The sequence below is a fragment of the Amblyomma mixtum genome, chromosome 10 (genome assembly GCF_055824585.1).
Source record: "Amblyomma mixtum isolate Tamu chromosome 10, ASM5582458v1, whole genome shotgun sequence".
Taxonomy (NCBI): domain Eukaryota; kingdom Metazoa; phylum Arthropoda; class Arachnida; order Ixodida; family Ixodidae; genus Amblyomma; species Amblyomma mixtum.
Genome location: NC_143021.1, coordinates 172,900,912 through 172,927,421, shown reverse-complemented (window position 1 = coordinate 172,927,421; position 26,510 = coordinate 172,900,912). Strand labels below are relative to the sequence as shown.

At 48.3% G+C, this 26,510-nt stretch overlaps 1 protein-coding gene across 1 annotated transcript in view; it reads right to left on the bottom strand.

The window, feature by feature from the left end:
• The window catches only part of LOC149327750 (calcium-activated chloride channel regulator 1-like), an 884,343-nt gene that overhangs the window by 510,770 nt on the left and 347,063 nt on the right, over positions 1-26,510 (bottom strand). The window contains exons 8-9 of the mRNA XM_089564962.1: positions 5,630-5,860; positions 5,074-5,249 (exon numbers count right to left, since the gene is read on the bottom strand). Of these exons, the coding sequence (XP_089421088.1) occupies positions 5,074-5,249; positions 5,630-5,860 (407 nt within the window). The remainder of the gene's footprint in view (positions 1-5,073; positions 5,250-5,629; positions 5,861-26,510) is intronic.

The following is a 26,510-nucleotide window of genomic DNA, read 5'->3' as shown; positions in this document are numbered from 1 at the left end:
GTGTGTTGGGATGCTACCTAATTTACAGAAGGAAACGACTTTCCTCCTTTCCATTCATCAGGTATGTACCCCGTAGAAGGCAAATGTTGGAACAATGAAGGGAATTACACCTCAGAAATGGTGTTAGTACTGCACAAAATTTTGGACTTAACTTCATGTACCTCTACTGGCGATTCATTTTTTTTTTTTGTATAAGCGAGGAAATGCCTGCTTTAGAAAACGTGACAGCAAGCATATCAGACTCTATGTTGGTGGCGAATGCAGCAGCCGGTGGGTGAATTTGATTCGTAAAAACAGATGAAAATGCTTTGTTAAACATTTCAGCGTACTGAATATCATTAGCCTCTTCTCCAGACTTTTGAGTCAGAGCCATGCTAAGTGTTAGGTGCTCTTCTAATATCTGGCAGAATTTTCTGGGATAACCAGACAAGAATTTTGGAATGTCCGCAGGAATAAAACAGTATTTGGCAGTGTCGATTGAGGTTTGGTATGGGTGTTCTGCAGCAGAGTATTTTTTCAATGCGGAAGCGTAGTTTTTCATTAATTTTGCAGCATGGAAAAAGAGTATTGCTTGTTGATTAGCATTTTGACTATTTTGTTGTATCTCGGTTTCTGACGGCTGAGAGAAAACATATTTTAAGGATATAGTTTAGCTAGTTCACATAACATGTTTCTAAAGAATGATCAATTATTATTTACTCATAGATTCAGTAAAGACATCTCGAAAGTTGAGCGATATTGGCTCAAAGCGTGGTTAATGCTTTAAAAGTTTCATCTGTCGTATAGTCTAATAGCTGTACTTTCATCTTGGGTTGGAATTGAAACGTAGTATGTAAGATCACTGATTTTGAGTAGATAAGTGAGAGACAAGAATGATATTGGGCGGGTAGCTAGATTAGGTGCAAGATATTTGCACATCATCCTGCAACGCGGGCAGGTTCGTAGACGACTTCTGTTAGGTTAAAATTCACACAAACGTCGACGAAATGTTTCGCTGCCCACTTGCAGACTGCTACCAGAATTTGTCAGTTGAATTCTTGAAAATTAAAGCCTCCAAAGGGAATCATGTGTCTTTTGGGGTGGTTTGTGGTTAACATTTTTAAATTTTCTGAAAAAGAAATTCCCGTAAAAGGTTCCAGGAAAGTAGTTATTTGGCACTCTGTAATGAACCCCGAGAAGTACGGTTTGGGGAGTGGCGCGATAGATAAGCCATTTAGTATCAAGGCCTAGTGAAATAGTAATGAACATGAAAGTTGCTTATTAAAGGCAGTGAGGACGCCCCTGCCTCTTGCGGTGTGCGTTCCTTGTGGAATAAATTGTAGTTCGGAAAGTGTGACAATGTAATAACATGGCGATATGGCCATTCTGTGTACCGTGTTGCTGCCATGTGCCCATAAGATCACCGGGTGTGGTATCGTGTGCGATCAGTGGCGTTCGACGCCCTTTCCCACTCGACTATATATTTCCTTCATTAACACTTCTTCTTGGGCGAGTTAGTGCATACTTGATTTGAAGAAAATAGCGCCAGAGCATGCAAACCACGAAAAGACAAGGACGAGACACAAAGCGCTAACTCACAACTAATTAGTTGTGAGTTAGCGCTTTGTGTCTCGTCCTTGTCTTTTCGTGGTTTGCATGCTCTGGCGCTATTTTCTTCAAATCATATATATTTCCTGTTCTTGTACTCTTTCTTCAGTAAACGTTTGCCTCCGGCTGTGACGCGTGCTATGCGACATTACAGAAAGTCTTCAAGAACTTCAGTTTCAGAGACGTCGTTAGTGAGCCATGTTTCGGTAAACATCAGCTGGTTACTGCCAGATGAATACGCAAGATTGGAGCCGCTTCGGACGAAGACTGCATATATTAGTGAAAATCGCCGAAGAAGAAAAATTATAGCGATATAATAGCGCACAGTAGGACAGGACACACGAAGAAGACACGAACAACACGAGCGCTAACTTCCAACAAAATTTTTATTTCACACATGCAACATATTTAACACCAAAACCACGTCATCACCTGTGCTCAGACAACGTTACTGATAGCACAGGTGATGACGTGGTTTTGGTGTTAAATATGTTGCATGTGTGAAATAAAAATTTTGTTGGAAGTTAGCGCTCGTGTTGTTCGTGTCTTCGTGTGTCCTGTCCTACTCTGCGCTATTATATCGCTATGATCATGCGCCAACAAGCCCAAAAAACTACGCTTTTAAGAAAAATTAGACTGAGCGGCGGCAGAATACGAGCGGACGGTTTTCAGGGAAGCACCAAACGCTGTGCAATCTCCTTCACATATTTTGCTGATTCATCGAAGAGTATCGCTCGGTTCCGATGAACAGGGTTTTGCATCACAGAGAAAAGTGATTATTCCTCCTTTTCGAAAAAGTAACAAGGTGCTGGCGCACATTGCGAACGTGGAAAGAGAAAGCTTCGCCAACGCTGCAGTCTTTTTGTCCCTGAATTCGCAGCCCTTAGAAGAAAGAATGGCCTGTTTACCCTTAAGAGGGCAGGGAAAATAAAAAGTGCAGAAAGTTTGAATCTTTACTTTTACATTTTAATAGTGCATATTATTTTCTGCAACTTTCCTTGTATCGCACTTGTTCCTGCGTTTTATTTCCTGAGTTTTATTTCCCTTTAAAAAATAGCTTTGAATCTGCCTATTTTTTTGTAGAGGCACTGTCTCACCAGTCATTTGAAACAGGATTCCATGACGGGAACTGGATGTTTCTCAGTTCAGTTGGAGTAAGAACATAATGAGAAATAATCTTTAAGCTCTTAGGCGACATTGTCTCATTTCAGTCCTTCATTTGCATCATCTGGAGGCAAGCTCTAAAATTGTCACTTTAGCTAGTACCACAGCCACTAAAGATTTATGTAAAACAGTTAACTCCGTATAAAAGTTAATCTTCCTTTGAACTAATTTATCTCAAATCAAGCTTCCTGTTGCGTTGGTACCGTTACCTTCAAAGCAAAACGAGGCAGAAGGCGAATTCTTTATCTGTGCTTTACATAGGCATGCGGTGACAAAGTGAACCAAAATTAGGCAAGTGCAATGTTATGTTTTGATTTTGAAGGCGAAAATAACGCTTAATGTGGACTTAAATCAAGTGCTCGATAGAAACAGTTCACAAAAATTTGTGTTTTCATTGCGTTCAATAATTCTGGTTCGGTCCAAGAGCATAAAGCAAGGATAAAGGTTATATAAACAAGTAGGTGCTATCTTAGTTGATTTTTGAGATCAGTGCACTGAAACATGCCCTAAAATACACGGGAAGGATAGGGCTTACCCTGTCCCCCTTAAGCAGTGCGAATTTCACTATTAACGGTCGGCAGCGATCCAGTTTGTGGCGCCCAAGGTGGTGAGCGCGGTCTGTTGTGTTCGGGCCATGCTGAATTATAATTTCCTGCGAGTGGTTTCAGGATAGGGTTGGATATATGATCACTTCGGCGCGTTTCTGCATCGTTCACATGATCCTCAAAGCAACCGACCTCGCGAGTCACCTGAGAGGTGTTAGTGGTTATTTTTCTATTTCTGTGCGTATAAGGACGGTTAAGTTTTGTATTCAACTTCAAGCTCCCTGATGCTTTTGCTTAAGTAAAAACTAATTAAGTTTATTCTTTGTTAGTAACTGGTTTTCTGTCTCTATAAGTTCAGCGAAGAATATAGATTGCCAGGCGGACAATTTTTGCAGTTCTGTATGCACAGCATCAGGTAAGGAAGATCCGGATTGGTCTCTATGACGTGCGACAACTAGAGTAAGAAAGAAATTACATCAGCGCACTTAGGGCAACGGTAAGGCCGCCATGCTGGCTCGGCAGCTGTATCAGAAAATACGCAATCCCTACGCTGTACAAGCCGTCTTTATACATCTTGAAATTTTTTCAGGTAACATCAGCTACAGCACTATAGTGAATGCTGGACGCTCGTTTTCTCGGTTATTTCCTGTTCATCTTCTCCATTAACTGTGATGCGTCATGTTGCTCACATGCGCCTAACAACAGTGTGCGTATATTTTAAACTCTTCTATGCACTGACTTACCGGTCTTCATAGTGGCGCTCACAAGTCCACTAACTAGTCCTATCCACGTGCTCGTTACTGCTACTTCGCCTTAGATTCATAAATGTCCTCTACATGTTTCGTGGACCCACCGCCATTTAGCGCTCATTCAAGAACTACACTTATTCTTCCCCCTTTCTTGATCCTGTGTCCTGTAGCGCCCATCCCACACATGGTTCTTCCATGTGTCTGAGATGTGTTTCTCTAAAATTTAAGGCAGAAAGCTGGGCTAGTTGGTGTCTCGATTGAGAGGACACAATAGCAGTGCTGAAACACAGGGACGACAGGGTAGAAGAAGGCTGCACCTGTGGTGGTGGTATGCTGACGTGAAATGCGCATACAAGGGTTTCTATCGCAGTGTTTGACGTCTAGGGCATAAATGTGTAGCTCTCAATGAAATAAACAAGTTGGAAGTTGCGCATTGTACATGTCGTTTGTGTTTCCTGGTTTTCGTACCGTCTTTTGCGCAAGTACGTACCCCTTTGAAGCTATGAACCAACTCGCCCAGATTAGAGTTCTAAATAGGGTAGAAGAAAACAACACAGGCGCTGGACATAACTGACTTTATTCCCTAAAAGTACCACGCATTTATAGGTGACTATGAGGTGCGAAAAAATCAACAATAAAATCGCATGCGTGAAACAGGATACAGGAACTTCAGTTCTTTAGGAATAAAGGCAGTTGATGTCTAGCGCCTGTGTTGTCTTCTTCTACCCTGTCATCATTGTTTTTCAGCGCTACTACAATAGCCCCTCAGTGTCTCTAAAAGCTTAAGTATCAATTTCTTCGTCGCTCTGCTGTTCTTGGAACTCTGCCCACCTACAATAGCTTCTGGCGCCCTGCATAACTATATGGGTGAGCACGAAGTTGGAAAACTTTCTTTTTAAGACTTTTTCTCCATTTCGAGTGAAGCTATTGAACCGGATGGGACGATGCCATTCCAGAGATTAAGAGTTCAAGAAACAGGGTTCGCACTACAAAATGTCGCAGAGCGCATTCCGCTCGCTTTGCTGTACCTGGCGGACAGTAGCTCGAGAGTGGGATCCGCTTGCGCGCCCAGAGCCACTGTGCTCAGCAAGAGGCCCGAGGAGAAGTCCGGCCCGTTGGTCCCGTTCTTCCCACTCAGAGTAGCGGCTTGCGTCACCAGCACCACAATGGCGCCGGCGGGTCGGCGGCCACCGGCGCTGAGAAGCTGCATCGGCAGGGGACCTCATTCCTCTAAACTAGTACTGGTTACGCAGGTATTCTACTCTGAGAACAAACACTATACTACATTGAACACTGAGAGAAAATAAAGTTTTCTTGTATCTCTAGAAGTGTGCGTCCTAATAAAGAGAGGAACTATCATGAAAACGGGCATCACAAGGTCGAACTCAGTGACGGGGGAAAAAAAAAAAGCTGCCGCATTAAGTATAATTTCCTCGGCAATAAATGCGTTCCTTTTCTGCCGGACAAACATCAGTTTAGATAGAAGGAGGCATGAACTCCATTTTTTGCTGAGAACAAAAATGTCTTTTCCTCAGTCTGTCTTTAGGTATAATGAAATAATCGTCCATTCCACTGGGTGCGTGCCTTGGCTACGGCGTCGAGTCCCCTGGCCGGGTGGACGCCTTCTCTCCCGCAGCTCAGCGGCAGCCGCAGCCTCAGCTCGCGCCTGGACCCTGCCTCGAGCCGTGTCAGGTTGGCCAGGACATGCGCCTGGTCCCCGGCGAGTGCCGCCAGCGCCAGCCACACCCCGTGCGGAAGGCGCGATTGTACGAACCGAGACACCGCCAGGTGCACCAGCCGCATCCAGCCGCCGCGCTGAGCAAAACGTTATTCATTAGAACAGGCAGGGCTAGTTCGTGAGAATTGCGGCATTCTATGTGTCGCCAACGTTGTGCCTTTCCAATTAAGCATGCAGCAAAGCCTAGCCCGGCTACATCCCTCACTGCATGGCTCGGAAGCTACCCTCGCCTTCCGCGCAATCTTTTTGTTGCCCCACCAAGCCTCTCGGCTTAATGTGTGGGATAGCAATAGGGGAATATAAATACGTTTTCCCAGCTTAACCGCGGCTAACACAGTTCAGAACCGCCGTATAAAAACCGCTCACCCTGTGATCGCGTGCTCGCGATCGCGAACGCATGCCGACTGCGGCGTGCGCTCGCGATCATAATGAAGAAAACATAATGAAGAAAAGGAGCAGAATCCCTTGAAACGAACGGACGGTTTCTTGATGCGAACAAAGTCGCCTAAGGCTATCTTCGTCTTCTTGGCAGTTCTCCTTTTATCCGTGTAGTGCTTGCTGCTCTGCTGTTGACGTCGGACCCTTCGACGGAGTCGCGCCAACTCCTTGGCTGGGCTTTCCGCAAATGCTTGTACTTAGAAACGCACGACATTCAGCCTGGTTCGGGCCATTCTACCATGCAATAGAACTGCTGGGGTGACCCCTGTGGTGGCCTGCGGAGTACATCGGTAAATGGCGAGGTATTCTGTGACTGCTTGCCGGAGTGGTCGTCTTTCGAGGAGTGCGACCTGAATGAAATTTTTCGATGTGTGATTGAACCGCTCTATTTGCCCATTCGCTTGGGGATAGTACACCGAAGAATGTGAAAGACGGATGCATCAGTTTTGCAGGAAGGTGATGAATTGGCGCGAAGTGAACTGAGGTCCATTGTCACAAACGGTCTCTTCTGGATAGTCTTTCACGGTGCTCGTGGACACTTCTATGCAAAATGTGCCTCCGGCCATTTGGGATAGTAGCCAACAAGCGTTACAGCAAATATGCTCTTGTAAACCGCATGCGCCAAAGGACCAACATTGTCTAGGCCATGCTTCTGCCACGGTCGCTCAGGCCATTCAACAGGTTGCAACTGTGCTGGTGATGTGTTGGCGGACTTATCTGCCTCCAGGCAGATGTGGCAGTTTTTTATTTCCATTACCACTTGCTTATCCATTCGTGGCCACCAGAACCGCTGATAAAGCCGCGCCTTCATGCGTGTGATACCCGGATGTGTCTCGTGCGCGGTGCCGATAATCAGAGCCGCGAGGGAGGACGGAACGACGAGGCGCTCTCTGCACGCAGTAGCACGTCATCAACAATAGAAAGTTCTTCCCGAATAGGGTAGAATGGTTTCGCCTCTTCTTGTATGGACTTCTTTGGCGGCCAAGAACTCAGCACGAATGGCTTGATGGTTTCCAGAGAACCGTCGTCGAGGGCGGCCTGCCTGAACTCCTCCATTGTAACGCAGGCTGGCCCAATGAACGAGACAATTTCTTCCTCCTTAGCAATCTCTGCTTCCGAGGTAGGTGCTGGCAGTCGAGAAAGTGCATCTGCTACAGTGTTTGTGGACCACTTGCGGTATTCAACAGTGAAATTCGGAGCGTGCGATTCGGAGTGGGCGTCTTCCATGTCCTTGTGACAACAGCAAGGACGCCAGTGCCTGGTGGTCTCTCCGAATTGTGAAATGGCGGCCCCAAAGGTAGGTGTGACATCGCTCACATGCAAGTGCCTCTCCTTCACCGACTCAATATTTTCTTTCTGCAGGCGACAGTTTACGAGATGCGAAAGCAACTGTGTGGAGCTCGTGGCCACTTTGTTGCTGCAGGACTGCTCCCAGTCCACAGTCCTTGAATGAAACTTAGGTTGGGCCTAGTTGGTACATGATGTTGTGAAGGTGTAAGTCGGACGAGTCGGTCGACACGATGACTGGAAGTGACGGATCGAGCATCTGGAGGACTGCACTCGACGGTAGCATTTCCTTAACCCTCCTGAAACTGCTGTCTGCTTCGGTCGAGCAGATGAACGGCTCATTTTTGCGAAGTAAGAATCTTATAGGCTCAACCGGCAACCGAGGCACTGACGCGACGCCGAAGAAACAATCCTTTGTGGCTCGTCCTGTACAGCTTCCAGTAAATAACTAGCATTTACAAAAGAGCCTGGTGAGGGCCCTTCAAGCAAGCTGTTCGAGACCGTGCAATGCTGAACAAGACTCATCACAAGTGTTACTTGACCCACCAGTGTTCACAATGCCCGGCTAGATTTGAATATCGATAATTGTATCTGGTTCCCAAGCCTGCTCTTCAACACGCTTAAAATGAGTGCAACATTTTGCCCACAACTGATGCGCTACCGTTGCCAGTGCTTCTGGTAAAAGCTGTTGCACATACGCCGAAGTAAACTCTTCGTTTCTCATAGCTACGTGGACTTTCACGATGCTCCATACATCCTTGATAGGTTTCAATTCGAAGTGATATGGTGACAGTAGTAAGATACCGTGGCCGTTTTGCGCAACACTGGACTCTGTAAGGTACACAGCGGTACACTGGGCTCGCTCGGGCTCTTTAAAAGTTCCAACAATTCAGCCCGAACCATATCTGACCACCAAGCAATCCCCTGGCTTGAAGCCACGCTTGGATGTCACTTTTTCGTGTCGATGCCACGGGCATTTTTTTCTCGAGCGACGCTGGGGCACGGCATGTGGCAATGACACTGCTGGCATGTTCATAAACTAGTGTTCGAATTACGTGCCATCCATCTCCGAATCGTAGTGCACACTGCTCTTTCTCTTGACCCTGAAGAAGTCGGCTGCACCTGTGTCACTGCTTCTTGCGTGCGCAAGGATCTGGCGGCCTACCTTTCCGGACGGGGCCGCTGGACCCGTTCATAGAAAGGTATCCTTAGAAGAACTCTAGTTTGGGCTAGTTTGTTCATTATTCAGGAGGAAAAGGGCGCAAAAAAACGTTGACAAAAGAGAGACAAACACAACAGGGCCAGCGCCACGATAGGGTGGCGCTGGTCCTGTCGTGTTTGTCTCTCTTTTGTCCGCGTGTTTTTGCGCCCTTTTCCTCTTGAATCTCTAGACGGCGCCACTCTTGTTATACTTGCTGCTTCATATGCCCAGCGTTCACCCACCAGGTAAATTATTCAACTGCACAAAACTGGAACAACCATGAAAAAGCGCCCAATATTTACGGACACGTCAGCAAGCAAGCAGCAAAAAAACGCCCAATAAGCCAGGAATTGTTGGATTGCTGCGGTTAGAGTGCAGAAAAGTTCCGTCTTCAAAATGCCAAAAACCTCTGTTTTTTGTATAAAGTTTAGCGTCCTCAGGCTATCAGGGTCGCCGTAATTGATGGCTCAGGATGACTTCGATGACCAGGGTTTTTTTAACGTGCACTGACGTCGCAAAGTACACAGGCCTCTATAGCATTTCGCCTCCATCGAAATGAGACCGCCGCGGTGGGAATGGAACACACGTCTGTAGGGTGAGCAGCCGAGCACCACTTCCAATAAGCCACGGGTGCGGCGTGGTAAAGAGAGCTAGACATTTAAATGGCCAACACGCCAAAGTGGTTCAGAGTAGCCTGTGGGGTGACGTTTCTGCGTTTTCGAGCTTGCTTTGTTTGGTCTATAATTTCTTTCGAGACAGATTTAATGTACAAGTCTAATTCAAGACTCTGCTGCGCGTCCGAGACCCTGAAGGCATTCGTCACACATTTCAATTCATGCCACTCCAGCATTAAATTCACCTTCAACTCCTCGAAAACGCAAGTCAATTTCCTTGACACCACTGTCCATTTAGAAAATAGCAAGCTCAAACCACACTTTACAGGAAGCCTACTGACCGACAACAATACTTAGATTTCACTAGCCATTATCCAAGACACTGCAAACAAGGTATATTCGTAGGACAGGCAACGAGACTAAGAAGAATATGTAGCGACGACGACGACTACCTGAAACACCTCCACTCGCTAAAAAACACACTAGTCACCAGAAATCATCCACAGACAACCCTTAATAATGCGTTCCAACGAGCAACCACTTTGAAACGAGATGTAGTTCTTAAAAAACGAACAAAAGCTAACAGTCAACGACCTCCTGCACTTATAACGAAATACTCAAACGCGCTTCCAAACATAAATAATATCCTGCGGAAATACCACCCCATTTTAACTGGTAACGACCGTCTCAAGAAAATATTTCCCGACGCACCAAGGGTAACATACAAACGCAACACAAACCTGAAGGACATCCTGGTGCATGCTAGGCTCGGTAAGAAGCCACCACCGACAGTAACTTCATGCTCTCGACCTAGATGCAAGACATGCAAACATTTACAAAGGGACACTGCGGTTAAAAGTACGGCAAGCGATTTCAGTTTCGAAATAAAGACCAGTTTTGACTGCACATCGTCCAATATTATCTACATGCTCCAGTGCTCCTTCTGCCAGAAACAATATATCGGAGAAACCGGGCAAACAATGAGTGCCAGATTAAACGGGCACCGGGCTGACACAACACGGAATGAACAGAAGGCAGCGTCGACCCATTTTATTCAACGCCATCACAAATTCGACGAACTCAAATTGTTCATTCTTCAGTCAGGCTTCAAATCGACTAGGGACAGAAAATACAGAGAAGCATTCCTAATCCACAAATTTAAAACACTGCAACAAACAGGGATTAACATGTCCAGAGGAAACCTGGAATCTCTCAGGTACATTTCAGGCTTAGCATCATTTTAAATTAACAAATGTCTTGCACGTGGTCAGACCATTTCCTAAAACTTCGCATAAGTATATTATCTTTTCAGCAGGACACAGGGGCGCGATGGGGGGCGCGGGCGTGGAGGTAGACAGGGACAAGCCCTTGTCCCTGTCTGCTTCTATGTCCGTGTCTTTTGTTGCGCCCATGTGTCCCCCTGAAAAGTTATGAACCAACACGCCCAAATACAAGCACTTCTGAGTATACTATCGCTCTTTGCACCGTTCCCACGTCATATCTTCCACCACATTTCCGGCCTTCTCACCCTCTCCCTTTGTCACCTTTTTTTTTTCTTCTTCTCCCAAACCCTTTCTATCAGTTCACGGAAACCATGACATTCCTGTTACCCCCTCTGCCCCCACCTTTTGGGATTCTCTGAACTCGAGCCGTTCCCCCCCCCCCCCCACTCCCACCTGCCTTGTCCTTCCTTGGAAATGTCCCCCTTTCTTTCTCCTTCCACTGCCAGCCTATTTTGTTTGCCTTGTTCTCATTTCCCTGTACCACGCTGACTAATCCTCTTATCTGAGTTTTTCAGGTCCACCCAGCGCCAACCCCCTGTCGCAGCCCCTTCAAAGCCTTTGTTCATTACACACACCCCGGATATAAGTTTCTCCACTATAGCAGCTTAAAGAATCAAGATTCACCTCCCTCCCCTTCCTGACACGCATCCCCTCTCACACCACTTTCCTTCCCCCACCCGGGGCCTTCCTCCTCGGAGCGAAGGCCCTATTTAATCCCTGCCAATGATGAACGCTTTGCCCAGACGAAGACAAGTCCCCTTGTCGAAACGTTGGCTCAAGCAACCTGAGGTTTTCCCCTCCCTTGTTCGTTTTGTAAAGGGAACCGTGTGAGTTACAACTTACTGAATTGTCCCGTGGTGTTCTCGCTCTAAAAACTCTCATCGATGGAATTAACAATCAGTCCCGAAAAAATACCCTACTAATTTTTGGTGTAGAGGATAGTGCAACTGAGACCTGGCAGCAATCTCAGGAAAAGGAACTAGCTATTTTTCATTCCCAATTAGTGGAATCGGTGTCAGAGGCAGGCATTGAGAGTGCACACCGTTTGGAGAAATACTATGAAAATAAAAGGCAGCCGATAATCTTTAAATTTTGCCCTTTCAAAAATAGGGACCGCGTTTTGTCGTCTAGGTGAGAAGCTTAAAGTCAAGTCATTTGTTTTCCGAGAAGATTTGAGTTCTGTGCGCCGTGTGCAGTCTAAGCTTGTTGCCTGTGAGCGCTCACTAGACGTGCCCTTTAATCTGCGTGTCAACAAGTTATACGCCAACAATCGGTGCATCAGCTATGACGCCGCTTCTGAAAAGGTTGTCGGAACTGCAAGATAGCTAGTTGTAGAGGATCCACCTCGCCACGTGTCTTCGTTTGTTCCCCATACTTCTCGGTCAAATCCAGCCGCCGATGAGCTAGTTTTTCTTGTCGTGAGCTGTCGTAGCCTAAAAAAAAGAAATTTACGATTTTGCCGCTTTGATATCTTCAGTGAAGCCTGACGTCGTACTCGGTACCGAATCCTGGTTGCATAATTATATTGGTGACGCTGACATTTTCCTTCCTGGCTATGACGTGCGTGCCATGCCACCAAGGCAACAGCAACAACCGGAGTGACAGGGGCGGTGTTTTTGTACTTGCAAGGACATGCTTCCGCTCAAAGCCGATAGCAGTGCCTCCAGCGTGCAGTGAATCGGTGGGGTGCAATATTTCGAGGCGCAGTGGTGGTATCTTAACAGTAGGGTCCTCTTATCGCTCACCTGGTCAAAATTGTGTCGAGTGCTACAACGACCTGTCGCGGTTACTTTCCACCCTGAATAATGATGTTATCTTCGGTGGTGATTTTAACATGCCCAACGTAGAATGGAAGGATAAAAAGCCCATACTCACCGACAAGTCTGCACTGGCGTTAGCCTTTGCAGGGTTCATCGCAGTTAATGATCGAACTCAGCATGTAAATGAGCCTACTAGACAGTAACACTCGAGCTGTTCCATTTTGGATTTAGTTTTCTCAAACAAAACCTCGCCAGCAGATAAGGTATTAATAATCCCTGCTCTAAGTTATCATAACTGTCGTTGCGCGTTTTACGGTGACAGTTACACGGGCCATGCATAATCAATCGAGGAAAGTTTATTTCTACAACAAAGGAGAATATGCATCCTTATCACATGATGTTGTTTCCTTCTTGCCGGATTTTTAAACAGCAGTCATGCATTAGACTGTGAGAACACTTGGGAACTCTTTAAAACACATTAAAACTCTTGTTGACATAAATGTACCGTCAAAAGTGGTGTCTTGCAAACAGCGAAATGACAAGCCATGGTTCGATCGGGACACCCGTGCACTGGTCAACAGGCGGCACCGCCTTGTCAGCTCGTACTGAAATTCGTTAGTGACTGCGACATTGCGACTAGCGTGGAAAGCACAAGGACCGCGACAAAAGGAACCGACGGGACAGCACGCAACGAATACACACCAACTAGCCCAACTGTCTTCCATGATCGCACTGAAAAAGCCGTTGCCCATGTACGTTTCAAGCAATGAATATCCTTTAGCGCGATATCAAAAATAAATTAAAGATTCAAAAATAAATTCTTTGCTCCTTTGGGCGACAAAATTCAGCGCAACCCTAAGGAGCTATGTAAGTTTTTAAGATCTCATGAAAGGTAACAGGCTGACGTTCCACACCTATCGGTTGATGGCGCTGACGTCACTGATGATTATGTGGAAGCTTGTTGTTTTAATCGCACTTTCCGGTCTGTATTTAGCGCTCCTATTTGCGCAAAATTTCCTGAAACCAATCAAGCTATTTCTATACCTATGTCACCTATTACAGTTACGTATTGCCACAATTATTTTCGGCACCACTCTACCGGCGCCCCCGTGCGTCTGTCTTCGTCCTATGTCGCGCGCCGGACTTCGTCCTCTTCTGCTCGGTTCTAGGGTCGGCCGGCTGCGCTCTGCCCAGTGTGCTCGCCAAGTACTTATCAGCCAGGGAGAACGTTCTACCGGCGTCCGGTGACATTTTGGTGGAGGTGCTGGCTTCGATCCATGTACGAAGAGGTCCCAGGAGCCTCCAGCGCTCAGCCAAACACCCTGGACACGACACCTCTCCACAAGTCAAGCCGCCGCATGAGAGGCTTAGCCCCCGAATACAATCCCCTCACCGCGCTATCCCGCACGATGACCTCTACGGTGACCAGCCAGATCTTCCAGCAATCTGTGAGTTCGCCACCGCTACTTCTTCATACGCCTCGTACGCCCGCGTCGTTTCATGGTGACAAAATTGAGGATGTGGAGAACCGGTTGGACGGGTATGACAGGGTCGCCGAATTTAATCTGTGGGACGAGGACCGCAAGCTTCGGAACGTCTACTTTGCCCTGCAGGACGCCGCCAAGACGTGGTTCGAAAACCACGAGTCCGCCATCCACACCTGGCAAGACTTCCGGCGGCAGTTGCTGGATACGTTCAGCAGCAACGAACGGAGGGAGCGTGCTGAATTGGCCCTGCAATCGAGAGCGCAGCAGCCAAACGAGGGCGTGGAGATGTTCGTGGAGGACATGACCCGGCTTTTCAACCGCGCTGATCCTTCGATGTCGGAAGCCAAGAAGGTGCGCCATTTGATGCGAGGAGTGAAGGAGCAGCTGTTCGTCGGGCTCGTGCGCGATCCTCCGGCTACAGTCGCCGATTTTGCAAAGGAAGCGGCAGGCATGGAGCGCGCCCTACAAAAGCGGTTTGCGCACTACGGCCGTCCATCAAACATCACTGCTGTGGAGTACCACATGCCAAGGCCCGGGTATGAGAACACCTCCCTCCGAGGGCTCATCAGGAGCATCGCTCGCGAAGAGCTGCAGAAGCTTCGCTCTGTGGAGCAGCCTCCTAGTGTCACCGCCATCTCGGATGCTGTCCGTGACGAGATACGCCGCACGGTGCAGCTCATTCCACCTCCCCAACCGCCAGTGCCCTGTGTGATGACATACAGCGAGGCATTGCGAAGTCCTGCGCCACCACCGCCGGCGTTCTACTCTCTTGCCCCTACCGCGCCGTCCCACCGATTCCCGTATACGACAGCGCTGCCAGACGACCGCCCACCCGTCACGAAGGCAAACATGTGGCGCACGCCGAACAACAGGCCCCTGTGCTTTCACTGCGGCGAAGCAGGCCACATCCGTCCGTCACTGCTCGTACCGCCGGATTGGCCTGCGCGGCTTTTCGCCAGACGCACCCCTATACCACGCTCTGGTGCACGACCCCACGCGATCGATCAGTACCTAGCGGCCAACGTCCCACCTGCACCCACTGCTCAACGTCAGTCCAGGTCACCGTCGCCGCGACGGTTGTCTTGACCAGCCCGCCAGTCCTACGTCCGGCAGTCCTCCAGTCCGCGCCGGGAAAACTAAGGACGGCGACCCCCGGAGGTAGGGTCGCCGTCACTGGACATAATGACGAACATCCTCCGCTCATCGACGTTAGCATGCAACCCGACCTCCGACCCCACGCCGCGACGACCTTTCGACGCAAAGAGACGCCTTCGCTTGACGCTTCAATTGGACAATCTGAACGACCCTTAAGTCCGACGGCTTTTCGACGAACAGAGACGCTTCCGCTTGACGCCCCAACCCGACCGCGAGAACGTTCCCCTAGTCCGACCTCCCCCACACAGCGTTTTTCTGAAGGTGACCAAGCTTCGGCTGAAATCCCGATTATCGTTGATGGCCGCCGCGTGACTGCTCTCGTAGATACCGGCGCCGATTTCTCCGTCATGAGTCGTGGTCTGGCGACTGTCCTAAGGAAAGTACTGACCCCCTTAGCCTCGAACGCACATCCGGACAGCTGGAGGCCATCTGGTGACACCGCTTGGCGTCTGCACCGCTAGAATGGAGATTCGCGGTGTAACCTTCACTGCCTGCTTCACTGTGTTGTCTCATTGCTCGAAGGACCTCATTTTCGGGTTTGATTTTCTTCGTGAACACGGTGCGATAATCAACCTCCGCGAACTTGTCGTGACGTTCTCACCTCAGTGTGCCATAGCCGACAGCAGCGAGCCCGACAGGCCTGTTTTTCGCGTGTGTGACGACAATGTCACGCTACCACCACGCTCCAGTTTGTTTATTACGGTGGAATGCTCCAACCCACGCACGCCTCACGGGATTGCGGAAGGTAACCTGTCGTTACAGCCGAGTCAACAAGTCTGCGTTGCGCGGGGTGTTACTTCCCTCCGCGGAATGCGAACGCAGCTTTTTGTTACCAACTTTAGCGCCGAATACCGCCACTTGCCGCAAGTAACAGCCATAGCCTATTTCGATTAAATTAGTGACTCAGTCTCCCACTGCGCCTTGTCCCTCGACGATACCCATGAATCGACGTCTGACGACCCCGTTGACTGATGTGAACCCCGCCCTAACCGCCGATCAGAAACACCGCCTCCACATGATCCTCGACACTTTTAGTGACTGCTTTGCGACCACTTCTAAAGTGCGGCAAACCTCGGTCGCTAAGCATCGCATTGTAATTGACGAAGGCGAGAGGCCTATACAACACCACCCCTATCGAGTGTCTGCAAAAGAACGGGAGGTGATTCGGAGGCAGGTTGAAGAAATGCTCCACTACGAAGTTATCCAGCCGTCAACAAGCCCGTGGGCTTCGCCCGTTGTGCTGGTCGCCAAGAAGGATGGCACTCTCCGTTTCTGCGTCGACTATCGTCGCCTCAAAAAGACTACTAAAAAGGACGTTTATCCGTTGCTCCGAATTGATGACTCGTTCGATCGCCTGCGTCATGCCCGGTACTTTTCCTCTCTTGATCTACGCAGTGGGTACTGGCAGATCGCAGTCGATGAACGCGACCGTGAAAAGACCGTGTCTATAACCCCCGACGGTTTATACGAGTTCAATGTGCTCCCCTTTGGCCTGTGTACCGCTCCTGCCACCTTTCAAAGAATGATGGACATTGTCCTGGTTGGCTTCAAATGGCAGTCGTGTCTCGTCTATCTTGATGATGTGGTTATTTTCGCTGCGACCTACGAAGAACATCTCAAACGCTTGAGTGCAGTACTGGCGGCAATCTGATCAGCCGGTCTGTCTCTAAAACCCGAAAAATGCCACTTCGCGTAACAACGGTTGAAGTTTTTGGGCCATGTTCTGACACCTGAGGGCGGCAGCCCCGACCCCGACAAGACGGCCGCTGTAGCTGCGTTCCCGACTCCCAGTGATAAGCAAGCTGTGCGCCGGTTTCTTGGCCTCTGCGCATATTACAGACGCTTCGTACAAGACTTCTCCAGGCTGGCTGAGCCTCTCACACGGCTGACAAAAGACGATCAGCCTTTTTTCTGGGCACAGGAACAGCAGGACGCCTTCGAAAAGCTCCGCAAACGCCTACAAACAACGCCCATTCTTGCACATTTTGACGAGGAGGCGGACATGGAACTTCATACCGATGCCAGCAACATTGGCCTCGGTGCAGTCCTCGTCCAGTGGCAAGATGGTGTTGATTTGCGGGGTCGCAGCGGAGCACCAGAGTAAGATGACCAGCGTGGCAGGCTTCTAGTTCCGAACAACCCGTGCCGGGCGTGCGCTCCGAAATGGAACGTCGAAATGTGCGCGCCGACGGGGCATAGATGGAGGTCACACGATGGAGGGTCCGGGAAGTTCATGTCAGGGACCGGGAAGAGCCGTGGGGTGGAGTGCGCGAGCTCAGGTGGACGAGCCTGGCTGCTGCGCAATGGGCGAATGATGCAGGGTGCCGAGCTGACAATGGACATGGGGGCAGGGGAGGCCATGGTCGGGCCGTCACCGACTGTAGTGCTGCCCGCTGGCACAAGTGTCATCAGTTTCGGAACGTTGCAGCTGATGTCGATGGGAATCTGACGCGCCGAGTACGCGGTTACAAGCAGAGGGGCGGCCGAAACGGCTCGATGGACTGACAACATCTGTGGTGTGACCGTCGACACAACGGTTACAGCTGTGAAGATGCCGGAGGAAGTTGCTGGGCTCAATGCCAGGTGCTTGGGTGAAGCGGGAGTGACAGTCCGGAGTGACTGGCCAGTGCTGATTGGCGTGTGGGCATGGTCGGCGGTGGGTGGCTCAAAGAAGTTTGTGGCAGTTACAGGCCGTACAGATGAGACTGCTACATCAGACGGCTGGCTGACAGCAAGAGACACAGCTGGTGGACAGACAACTGCCGCACTACTCGGTGTGCGTAGCTCTACCATTCGTTGCTGAAGGTGGCTCAAGTCAGGCACCAAAGCAGACGCTTGCTGCGACAGTGTCGAGCTGCCAGGGTCAGACTCCGAGAAGCGGTTGACAGTACTGAGGGCATGGGGTGGAGTCATCGCACAGTGCTGCTAGCGTGTCCGGAGTAGCAGGATGTGCTGTCGGAAGCGATGCTGCAGCGTCTGGTGCGGTCGGTGCTAAAGAAGCTGGGCCGCAGACGCTGGACTGGAGTGGCGGCGAGGCGGCGAGGGGCTGCTGAGGCGGGCCGGGTTCTGATAAAGGCTGCATGGGAGCGAGCGAGGCCGGTGCAGGGCCAGAGGCTGGCGGTGGCGAAAACGGGTCCGCTGCGTCGTAGAGCGGCGGCGGAATGCAGTAGGCGCCGAAGTGAGCCAAGACGGCCGCACGCAGCTCATCGTATGGCCGGCAGCCGAAGGCAGAGTAGGTGAGCCGACGCAGGCGGTCGGGCGGGAGGATGTCGCAAAGGACTGCGTGTTTAAACGGCTGGATGGTAATGCCGTTCAGGTACATCGCAGCTTCCAGTTGGGCGAACAACCCGCAAACGCCTGCAGGCCGGAACGCTCTGAGCGGCGGGTCGAAACTTGGGTCCTGCCTGTACGCCATGCTAGGACGCCGCTGGGATAGAAGGCACGGTTCGCCGGGTCACCACTGTTGAAGATTTGCGGGGTCGCAGCGGAGCACCAGAGCAAGATGACCAGCGTGGCAGGCTTCTAGTTCCGAACAACCCGTGCCGGGCGTGCGCTCTGAGCACGTGCTGTCCATCATTGGCTGCATTTGTATTTCAGTCCCGAACTGTCCGTGACTACTTGCGGACTCGAGTCCGGTATTTGTTTTTCTCGGACAGCCCGAAAGCTCCGCCCACCTGCCTGCATCGCCATAGCAACGCGTTCGTTTTTAGCCTATGGCAGTCCGCGGGCTGCTTGGGGCTACTGGAAGGCAGCAGACGATAGCTGCGCGCCGCGCTGGCAGCCATATTGAGTTAGACTCCGTGTGTATTTTGATTACTTTTCGTGTTCCTGGAGGTCGATATCATGCGTTAAACCTTCCCATGAGCTCCGTGGCTGCTCTCTGAGCCATCGCAAGACTTCTTGTTCTTGCATCATCGTTTATTTTCTTGAAATCCACCGCACACGGACGCGCGTTCGAAGCTGCGAGCGCGTATTGTTTGCTCGTGTCGTCAAGAGGTTCTCGTTCGCTTGTTTTGCGACATGTTGTCTGTACGCTTACCTGAAAGCATCGAAGGTGAACCACTCGTATACTGGAGCAGCTATACAGCTTGTTGTCGACATTTTTTCGGAGGCTTTCGTCTATCTGCCTATCCGCAACGAGTTGGGCTACTTTGTGCGAACTTCGCCGCAAGCAGTAGCGGCGAGCACACCTCCGAAGCTGAGTTCTGTAATGCACCTACGCTAAGCTGACAGTACAGTCTTCAAATCGACTCAGTATCATGATCGAGCGCACGGCGTTGCTTCGGCGTCGTGGTGGCCGTGGCTTGCGTCGTCTGCTAGCAGATGACAGCGTCCTCTGGCGCCGAGTTCGAAAGCAGCCTATGGCAAGTAGGTCATGTGACCATGAGGCTGTTTCCTGTCAGAGCGGAAGCCGAGACCTGTCAGCAAGTAGTCCGGGGGCCCGAATCTCGATATTCACATTCGCCTGTCGGCGCCATATTGCCTCTCTGATTGGCTGTCAGAAGTGTCAATCGCCGTCAATGGGCGTGTCAATCAGGGTCGGTTACACAAGCACTTTTCGCGGTGACGTCGATTTGACGTGGCATTGGAAATGCATTTTCGTAGCGCTATTCTTGGTGCCCGGCTGGTACATATATGTGATTGTGAAGGGAAAAGAAGCTACAAGTCGTCCGCGCGAGAGCACTTGCGCTCGACTTGCCAATTTGGAGAAAATAGCTGCACACCGGAAATGGCAACTTCCTAAAATCTGATTGGTTGGAACAATATCACGTAAATCACGTGATAGGCACACATGTTGGAGTGATGTCAGAATGACGTATCATCACGTTTACGTTGTGCCGCCATTGCAAAAAATGGCTGAAATTCGCCGCTATCATTTCGCTCGGCGAAAGGTACCCGAATCATGCAAATGAGTTTGTGAAATGCTGATTTATACGGCGTTAGGTAGCCGCACTTTAACGGGTATTTATTTCAAGACAAAACTAAGCTTACAAAAGTCTTGTTTTGATTGCACAATGTAATGGTATGGCGTTATAAGAGCACATCTGAAATAAGCAACCCTTGGGAGCGTTAATAGTGAAGGCTTAAGTGTACAGCCCCATAGGGGCGCTGACTGCTCTCCCGTTGCAAACCCTTCGCTCTCAGTGAGAAATCATCCATCCGTGCGGTTAGTGAAGCGCGAAAATTGCTCGAATGGCGGTGCCGGCGCTGCGATTTGCTGCTCCTTGCATTCATTCGTCGTTTGTTAAACCCTAGAACTGGTAAAGGTGAGCGACTTTCGAGGCCACCGCGATGCTTTCGAGTTGTCTCTGACTAGACAGCTCGTCTGTGCAGTCACCTGACGAGGCATATGGTGTGGTGGCTATGCAAGGATGCATTGCGGCGAGAAGCAGTACCGAACTGTCGAGCTCTGAGGGGCGATCGCCAGCTGTGAAACGTCGCTGAACGGATGGGCTTTGCGCGCGTGATGAGCGGATGACACGACAGATGTTCGCGCGGCCGACCAACAAACTCCAGGAATGTGTCGGGCTTCTCGACGGGACATCCGTGTGTGTGTAGCGTCATTCTCATTCCTTTTGCATGCATGCTGCGAATCCGAAATTTTTATTCGGCATTTCGCGTTGCTTTTTTCATCATACTGTTTTCAGTTTTTGCACACAGCTCAAGTTGAGAAAACAAAGTCTAGCATGCTAGTACGTTGGTCGATTGCTTTGTTTTTGGTGTTGATGAATGTGATAGGCAGCATAGGTGAAATCAGCTGGAAGGCGTCGTTTCCTTAAGTGTGGAAAAAAAAATTGCGTGAAACTCTAAAAGAATACTATACCCTGGCTTAAGCATTATTAGTGAAGCACAGAAAAGTGATTTTGCTATTCAAGGTAAAATTTTCATAACAGTGTTACATCATCAGTTACACAGCAGTCACGTGGAAATGACCGTAGGATGGTGAAAAAATCATCTCTCTTAGGGCGCGCGAAAAACAAACATGTATGACTCTTGTACACTTTATTTACAGGTGTGTTGTTCCTGCCGGTGAAGGTTCCAGCTCACTCGAAGTCTGTGCGGGATCCATCCATGACCCGTTTGTGTGCAATCTTTCTTCATGTGCTGCCCGCATGGAAATCGTCAAACTGGTGAGCACGCGCTTAGTGTGTTGGGGCAAGCATTAAGGGATAACATGTTTGCCTTTAAGATTGCGTACGGCTAATGATATCTGATTGCATTTATATATAGTTTATTCAGCAAGCAAGAACAGTGTAAATAGAACCACATATGAAAATAATGTAAATTAATCATGTCTGTACTTTTCAGGTGACAGCGGAGATAGGTGTGCATGACACGCAGTGTTGTTCTGTGGTTTTGAATTTCTCTCAGTGACCACAATGTCAAGGTAGCCCCATTTCGATTGGTGCAAAATGCGAAAGCATGCATATACTAAAAAACTCAAGGTAGTCATAAACAGTTAAACATGTGCCCTTCCTTGCAGTGCATTCTGTAGTGGTTTTCTTGAGTGTAAAAAGACTGTAGTAATTATTTCTGAGCATCAGTTTGGGAAATCTGCCATCAAGTACCTCTAGCTATATAGAAACAATGTGTTTTGATACTAATGATTGGTTTTGGAGTGAGCGTATTTCACATTTGTACGTAAAACTAGACTATTTTTGAACACAATGTCTAGCTCGTTGGGAGATTTCAGTGCACAGCATTGATTAGTGTGCAGGTGATGGTGTGCATCTTATGCAGATGTGGCAGACCACCCTCACCATGGGGTCTCATGTGCTCTGGAGCCGGGATGCCAGATTCATGTTTGGTCACCTCCCAGCTGGACTGGTTACCCAGCTGGGTGGCCATACCGGGCTCCTGAGGTGTCTGCAAAGGCCATGGTACAGCATGATCAAGAGTTCTCTGCGAAGGTCACGACAGCTTGCATTGTGCAACCCAACATATTCATCCACACTCAGCTGCAGGACCATGACACCACTGGCAAGTGGTGATAATAGCAGGAGCACCAACATCTACAACAAGGAGGAGGACACAGCACCATTTGGATTCTGCCTGACAGACCGGAAGTGCATGATCAGCAGCTGCGTGCAGGAATTGCACTCACTGTCACGGTTTTCACGTGTAGCTATGCCACAAGTAATCAGTGTACATTTGCTTTGCTTCAAGTTTGATGGCATACTGCTAGGAAGCCAGTGAAGTCTTCATCATTTTGGTGTTCTTCATTAAACTGTACCATATTAGTGGTATCCATTACAGTAGAAATCAGTTTTGTCTGGTGCTGCAGTTTTTTGTCAGTCAGGAAGTGTCCCAAGTGTTTTCAGCCTACCGTCTGCCAACTTGCTGAGTGCGTGCTTCAACACATGCTTTGGTGATTGTGAAGAAGTGCTTTCCTTCGTGTGGTGCCTCCCTATGTGTTCTGCTTGTACACAACGCACATTTTATTTGGTGCTTAAGTTCAGTGAAAGACAGGAAGCCACCAAAATGTTTTCCTTCTAGCACCAGGGTGTTCACTGCACATGCATTCACCAGTGCTTATCTGTTTGCTTTGGTGTTTGTTGAGAGCCAGCAGTCCACAACATCCTCAACATACAGCATGGTCGCTGTGTCTCTAGTCATTTACAACATCTGTTCTTCAGGGTGCAACATGCCTTGTGTGGCACTGTTTGTGTGATAAGATCGCAACATGCTTTGTCTCATGGCATCTGGTTGCCTCTGTGTGCCTGCTTTCGACTGCCTCTTTCACATGCTGTTTGTACTTATACAGCAGTGAACTATTTTTCCTGAAGGAGAAGTCACGTAATTGTTTCATGGTCATTTTTCCAGATGAAAATGCAAGGCCTGGCCAGCGTCTTCACACGTCTACCCATTCCCATCTTCTAGCTCAAATTTGTACCTGTGACGAAAACCTAGAAATTGTAAATTATTTCAGTTGAAGGTAAATGGAGGTATAAATTATCCAGCTGGACGTAATTTGTGTTTCAATAATAAAGCTCCAAATGGCATTTTGTAGCTGGAAGGGCATAATCCGGTTCAATAATTCTACTGGAAATGGATCATAATAGTCGTAGTAGTAGTAAACTTTGTTGATCTTTCTGGGTTACTCAGGCGGTCTTCCCAGGCATGGGATCTTTTTCTCTTTCCAGGATTTGTGGTCTGTGTTCTTTTTCTGTGCTGGGCCATCAACCTTGAATGCATGCATTGGAAGATCACTGCCCACCTTTCCTCCCAGTGAAACTCTGTTAGATCCCATTTTCATTGACATGTTCCCTTGCGTTTTGCTTCATGCAAATTGGGGATGCTGTTTGCTCATTTTATGAAAAATCCGAGACAACCTGCTCACCCCCTGAACTCTTAGTGTGACTGGACCATATCAGTGTACGTGCTGCCATTTTTCTGTTTAGCAAAGGCGAATGCTAGCTACTTAAGTTTGCGAACTAGGCAACACTAATGTGCATGTATACTACTGTCAAACGGTTATGAAAGACGGGCCTGTCCCAAAAAAATTCTTATCTGTGTAGATGAGACACATTCGTCAATGTGTATTGTTGCACTAGGTAATGATTTGCAGTTAGGCTGCATAATTAATTCGAGGATGCATGAAGTTCAGTGATGGAAATAAATTATTTTGCCAATAATGGTTTCCACAAACTTCTCACTCTGCATGTAAAAGACACCTCACTTTTTTTGAGCAAATTGCAACACCTAAGAGGCAATGCAACTTGTCTCGCTCCCCAGAAATGTAGGGGCACACTTAAGCTCAGCATTCATGGGTATCACACAACAGTGTTTATGGCTCCCTACAGTGGTTTCTCTTCACACACACAGTCACTGTTCTTCATTCGTGTTCACACATTTATCACAGTTGCTTCAACACAGGTTCCTAATTCTTGTCTTTGAACTCTTCCACACTGCAGTTCACCTACATAATGTTATTGTAATTGGTTTCTCACTAATTGGCACATCTCTAGTTCACTGCAGTAATTACAATGCTAGGCTTCAAATTTAGCCAACAGCACCCGCGCATCACTCCCTCCCACTTTGTACCTCAGTAAAGTCAATGTGCCTGCACGGCCTAGTTGGTAGCGTGCCTGGCTGGCAATCCAGGGGTCATGGGTTTCAAGGCAGACAGAAATTTATTAATTTTCTGTACGTAAAATCTATTATTTTATAAAGTGAAGTAGTTTCAGACATGTGCTGACGTTTGGATTCAGATTACAAATCCTCTTTTCAGTGACTTTCACTGCGGACATCCACGCGTGAAGCTTGTTTTTTGACACAATGCCGGTTGGATAACACTGGGTTTTCTGCTGAATCGCAACCTCTCTCCTTGACAGTGGTGTGTGCAGGCTTTCCGTACCTTTCTTTTCTGGTTGCACATGGCACCCAATAACTTCTTAGCACTAATTGTGATGCCATCACATAACATACAGCACTAATAATATTACTTGGTGGTAGTCAGAAAAAAAAAATTATTCTTATAGTGTGAAAAAAGAATAGCAGCCTGTTTCCACCTGACGTGGTTTGGTTTCATACTTCTGCTTGAACTGAAAGAGAAATTAGCCAGCAAAGCTGTACAAGACGGTAATTTTTCAGGGGGCTTAAATTCTATGCACAGGCACTTGCAATGACTCCAATTTCATCAACATTTTGCTACCTGTTATATCATTATATTGGTGATGAATAGTTCCGGTTCATTAATTTAACACTCTCCTCATGGAAACTCTGAGTCAAACTTGCTTACCATTTTTCAAGCTGCCTTAATCATGCTCAAAAAAACAATTTACCCTCCATGCGCACACACCACTAGGCATTTTAAGTGTTCTATTTTTTTTCATGCAGTAGAGTGTAATACATACATAGAAGGGAGAAATCTCCAACCTGTCACTTATGCTCAAGCACCAGAGCGTAATTTTAAATGCACCTATCAGGCTTGCCCAAACAAACCGAAACCTCCTTTCCAAGGGATGGAATCACAGGAGCGATGGGAGGATGCTCTGTGCATTGCATCATGGTCTGGGCCTTGAAGGTCGCCGCAGCCAAACAGTGCCTGGTCACCTAGAGTGGCCTGAGGGCCGTCGCCAACCTGTTCAACACCCCTTCAGCCACCCACACCTGATCCACTGAAGTGGGACTAATAAAGTTATTGCCAACCAAGGGCTCCTTCCTGCCAACGCACTTCACCACAGTAATTTTGAACTGCTTCATTGAACAAATAATCTCTGAGCTGTACACAAGCTTTGTTCTCAGTAAGCCCTTTGTTATTGGAATGTGGTAATCTACTGCTGCAGAGCAACTTCGATTGGTCCTCAGTGTCCTTTCAGACATTTGCCGACATTTCAGCACCTACATCTGGTATGGTGCCCTTCACTGAACTGTAGATGTCATATTTTGAGTGTACATAGAGGGTTGTCTATTTTAGTTCACAGTAAAGGAAACTACTTTGAGAGTGAACGCATTTCATTGAGCATTACTCTCCTGTAGTGCACAATAGTGGCATCACAGGGTCTTTATTGCATCAGTGTATGGTGTAAATGTTGCCTAACAGCATTGTGATTCACCACTCAAAGAGAACCAACAATGGCCCTGATATGTATGTGGTCAGGAGTTTGCACAGAGGGAAAGTCATGCACTTGCACATCAGGCTAGAAACATGACTGAGGCCTCTTGTAGATTGCTTGTGGAGTGCACAGGGCTTGCCAAAACCAATCCACATCATCCAGTGTTATCATGCTGCATTAATGGACCTTCTGCCAGAATACCACTGCTTGTCTGTGATGCTGCCTCCCTCAAATACTGTGGGCCATGTTAGCCTTGCATTTATTGCCCCCTTTGTGTGTTATCTTGCTGCTGTGCATGCTTGTGCTTTTCTTGTTGTGTTGCTGTTCTTCCTTCTTAACTCACCATTGTTTTTATTCTCCTTCAGCTCCTAGCTTGACCTGACACCGAGGCATGTTCAGGATTAATATGACATGTGCACTAGATAATACGCGTGTATGTGCATCCTATGATAATAACTTGCATGCACGTTAAAGAACCCCAGGTGGCCGAAATTTCCGGAGCCCTTCACTACAGCGTCCCTCATAGCCTGAGTTGCTTTGGGACATTAAACCCCAATAAACCAAACCAATAACTTGCATGAAGCAAATAAAGCAAGTGTCTTGCACACTGCATTAGCTGTTTGTAATGTGGCATCACCCTCCACTTTCACTATCCTCTTCTATATTCATCCCACTCCCCAATGTTGAGTAGCATATGTGAAGATATCTTTTTCCAGCCGACTTTACCTCTCTTGGCATCACACGTTGTCCTCTTACAAGGAATCTTGCTGCATTGAAAGGAGCTGCCTGGTGCTGCTGTAGATGCATTACTGTTGTCCTGCAGCAAAGGAATTGTAGGGATGGGCATGGCAAATTTTGTTTCACCTCTCACATTTTGGTGCGTACTTGCATCACACGAGTGGTGTAGCTGCCTATATGCCCTTGGTAAGTGCTGTGTGCTCAT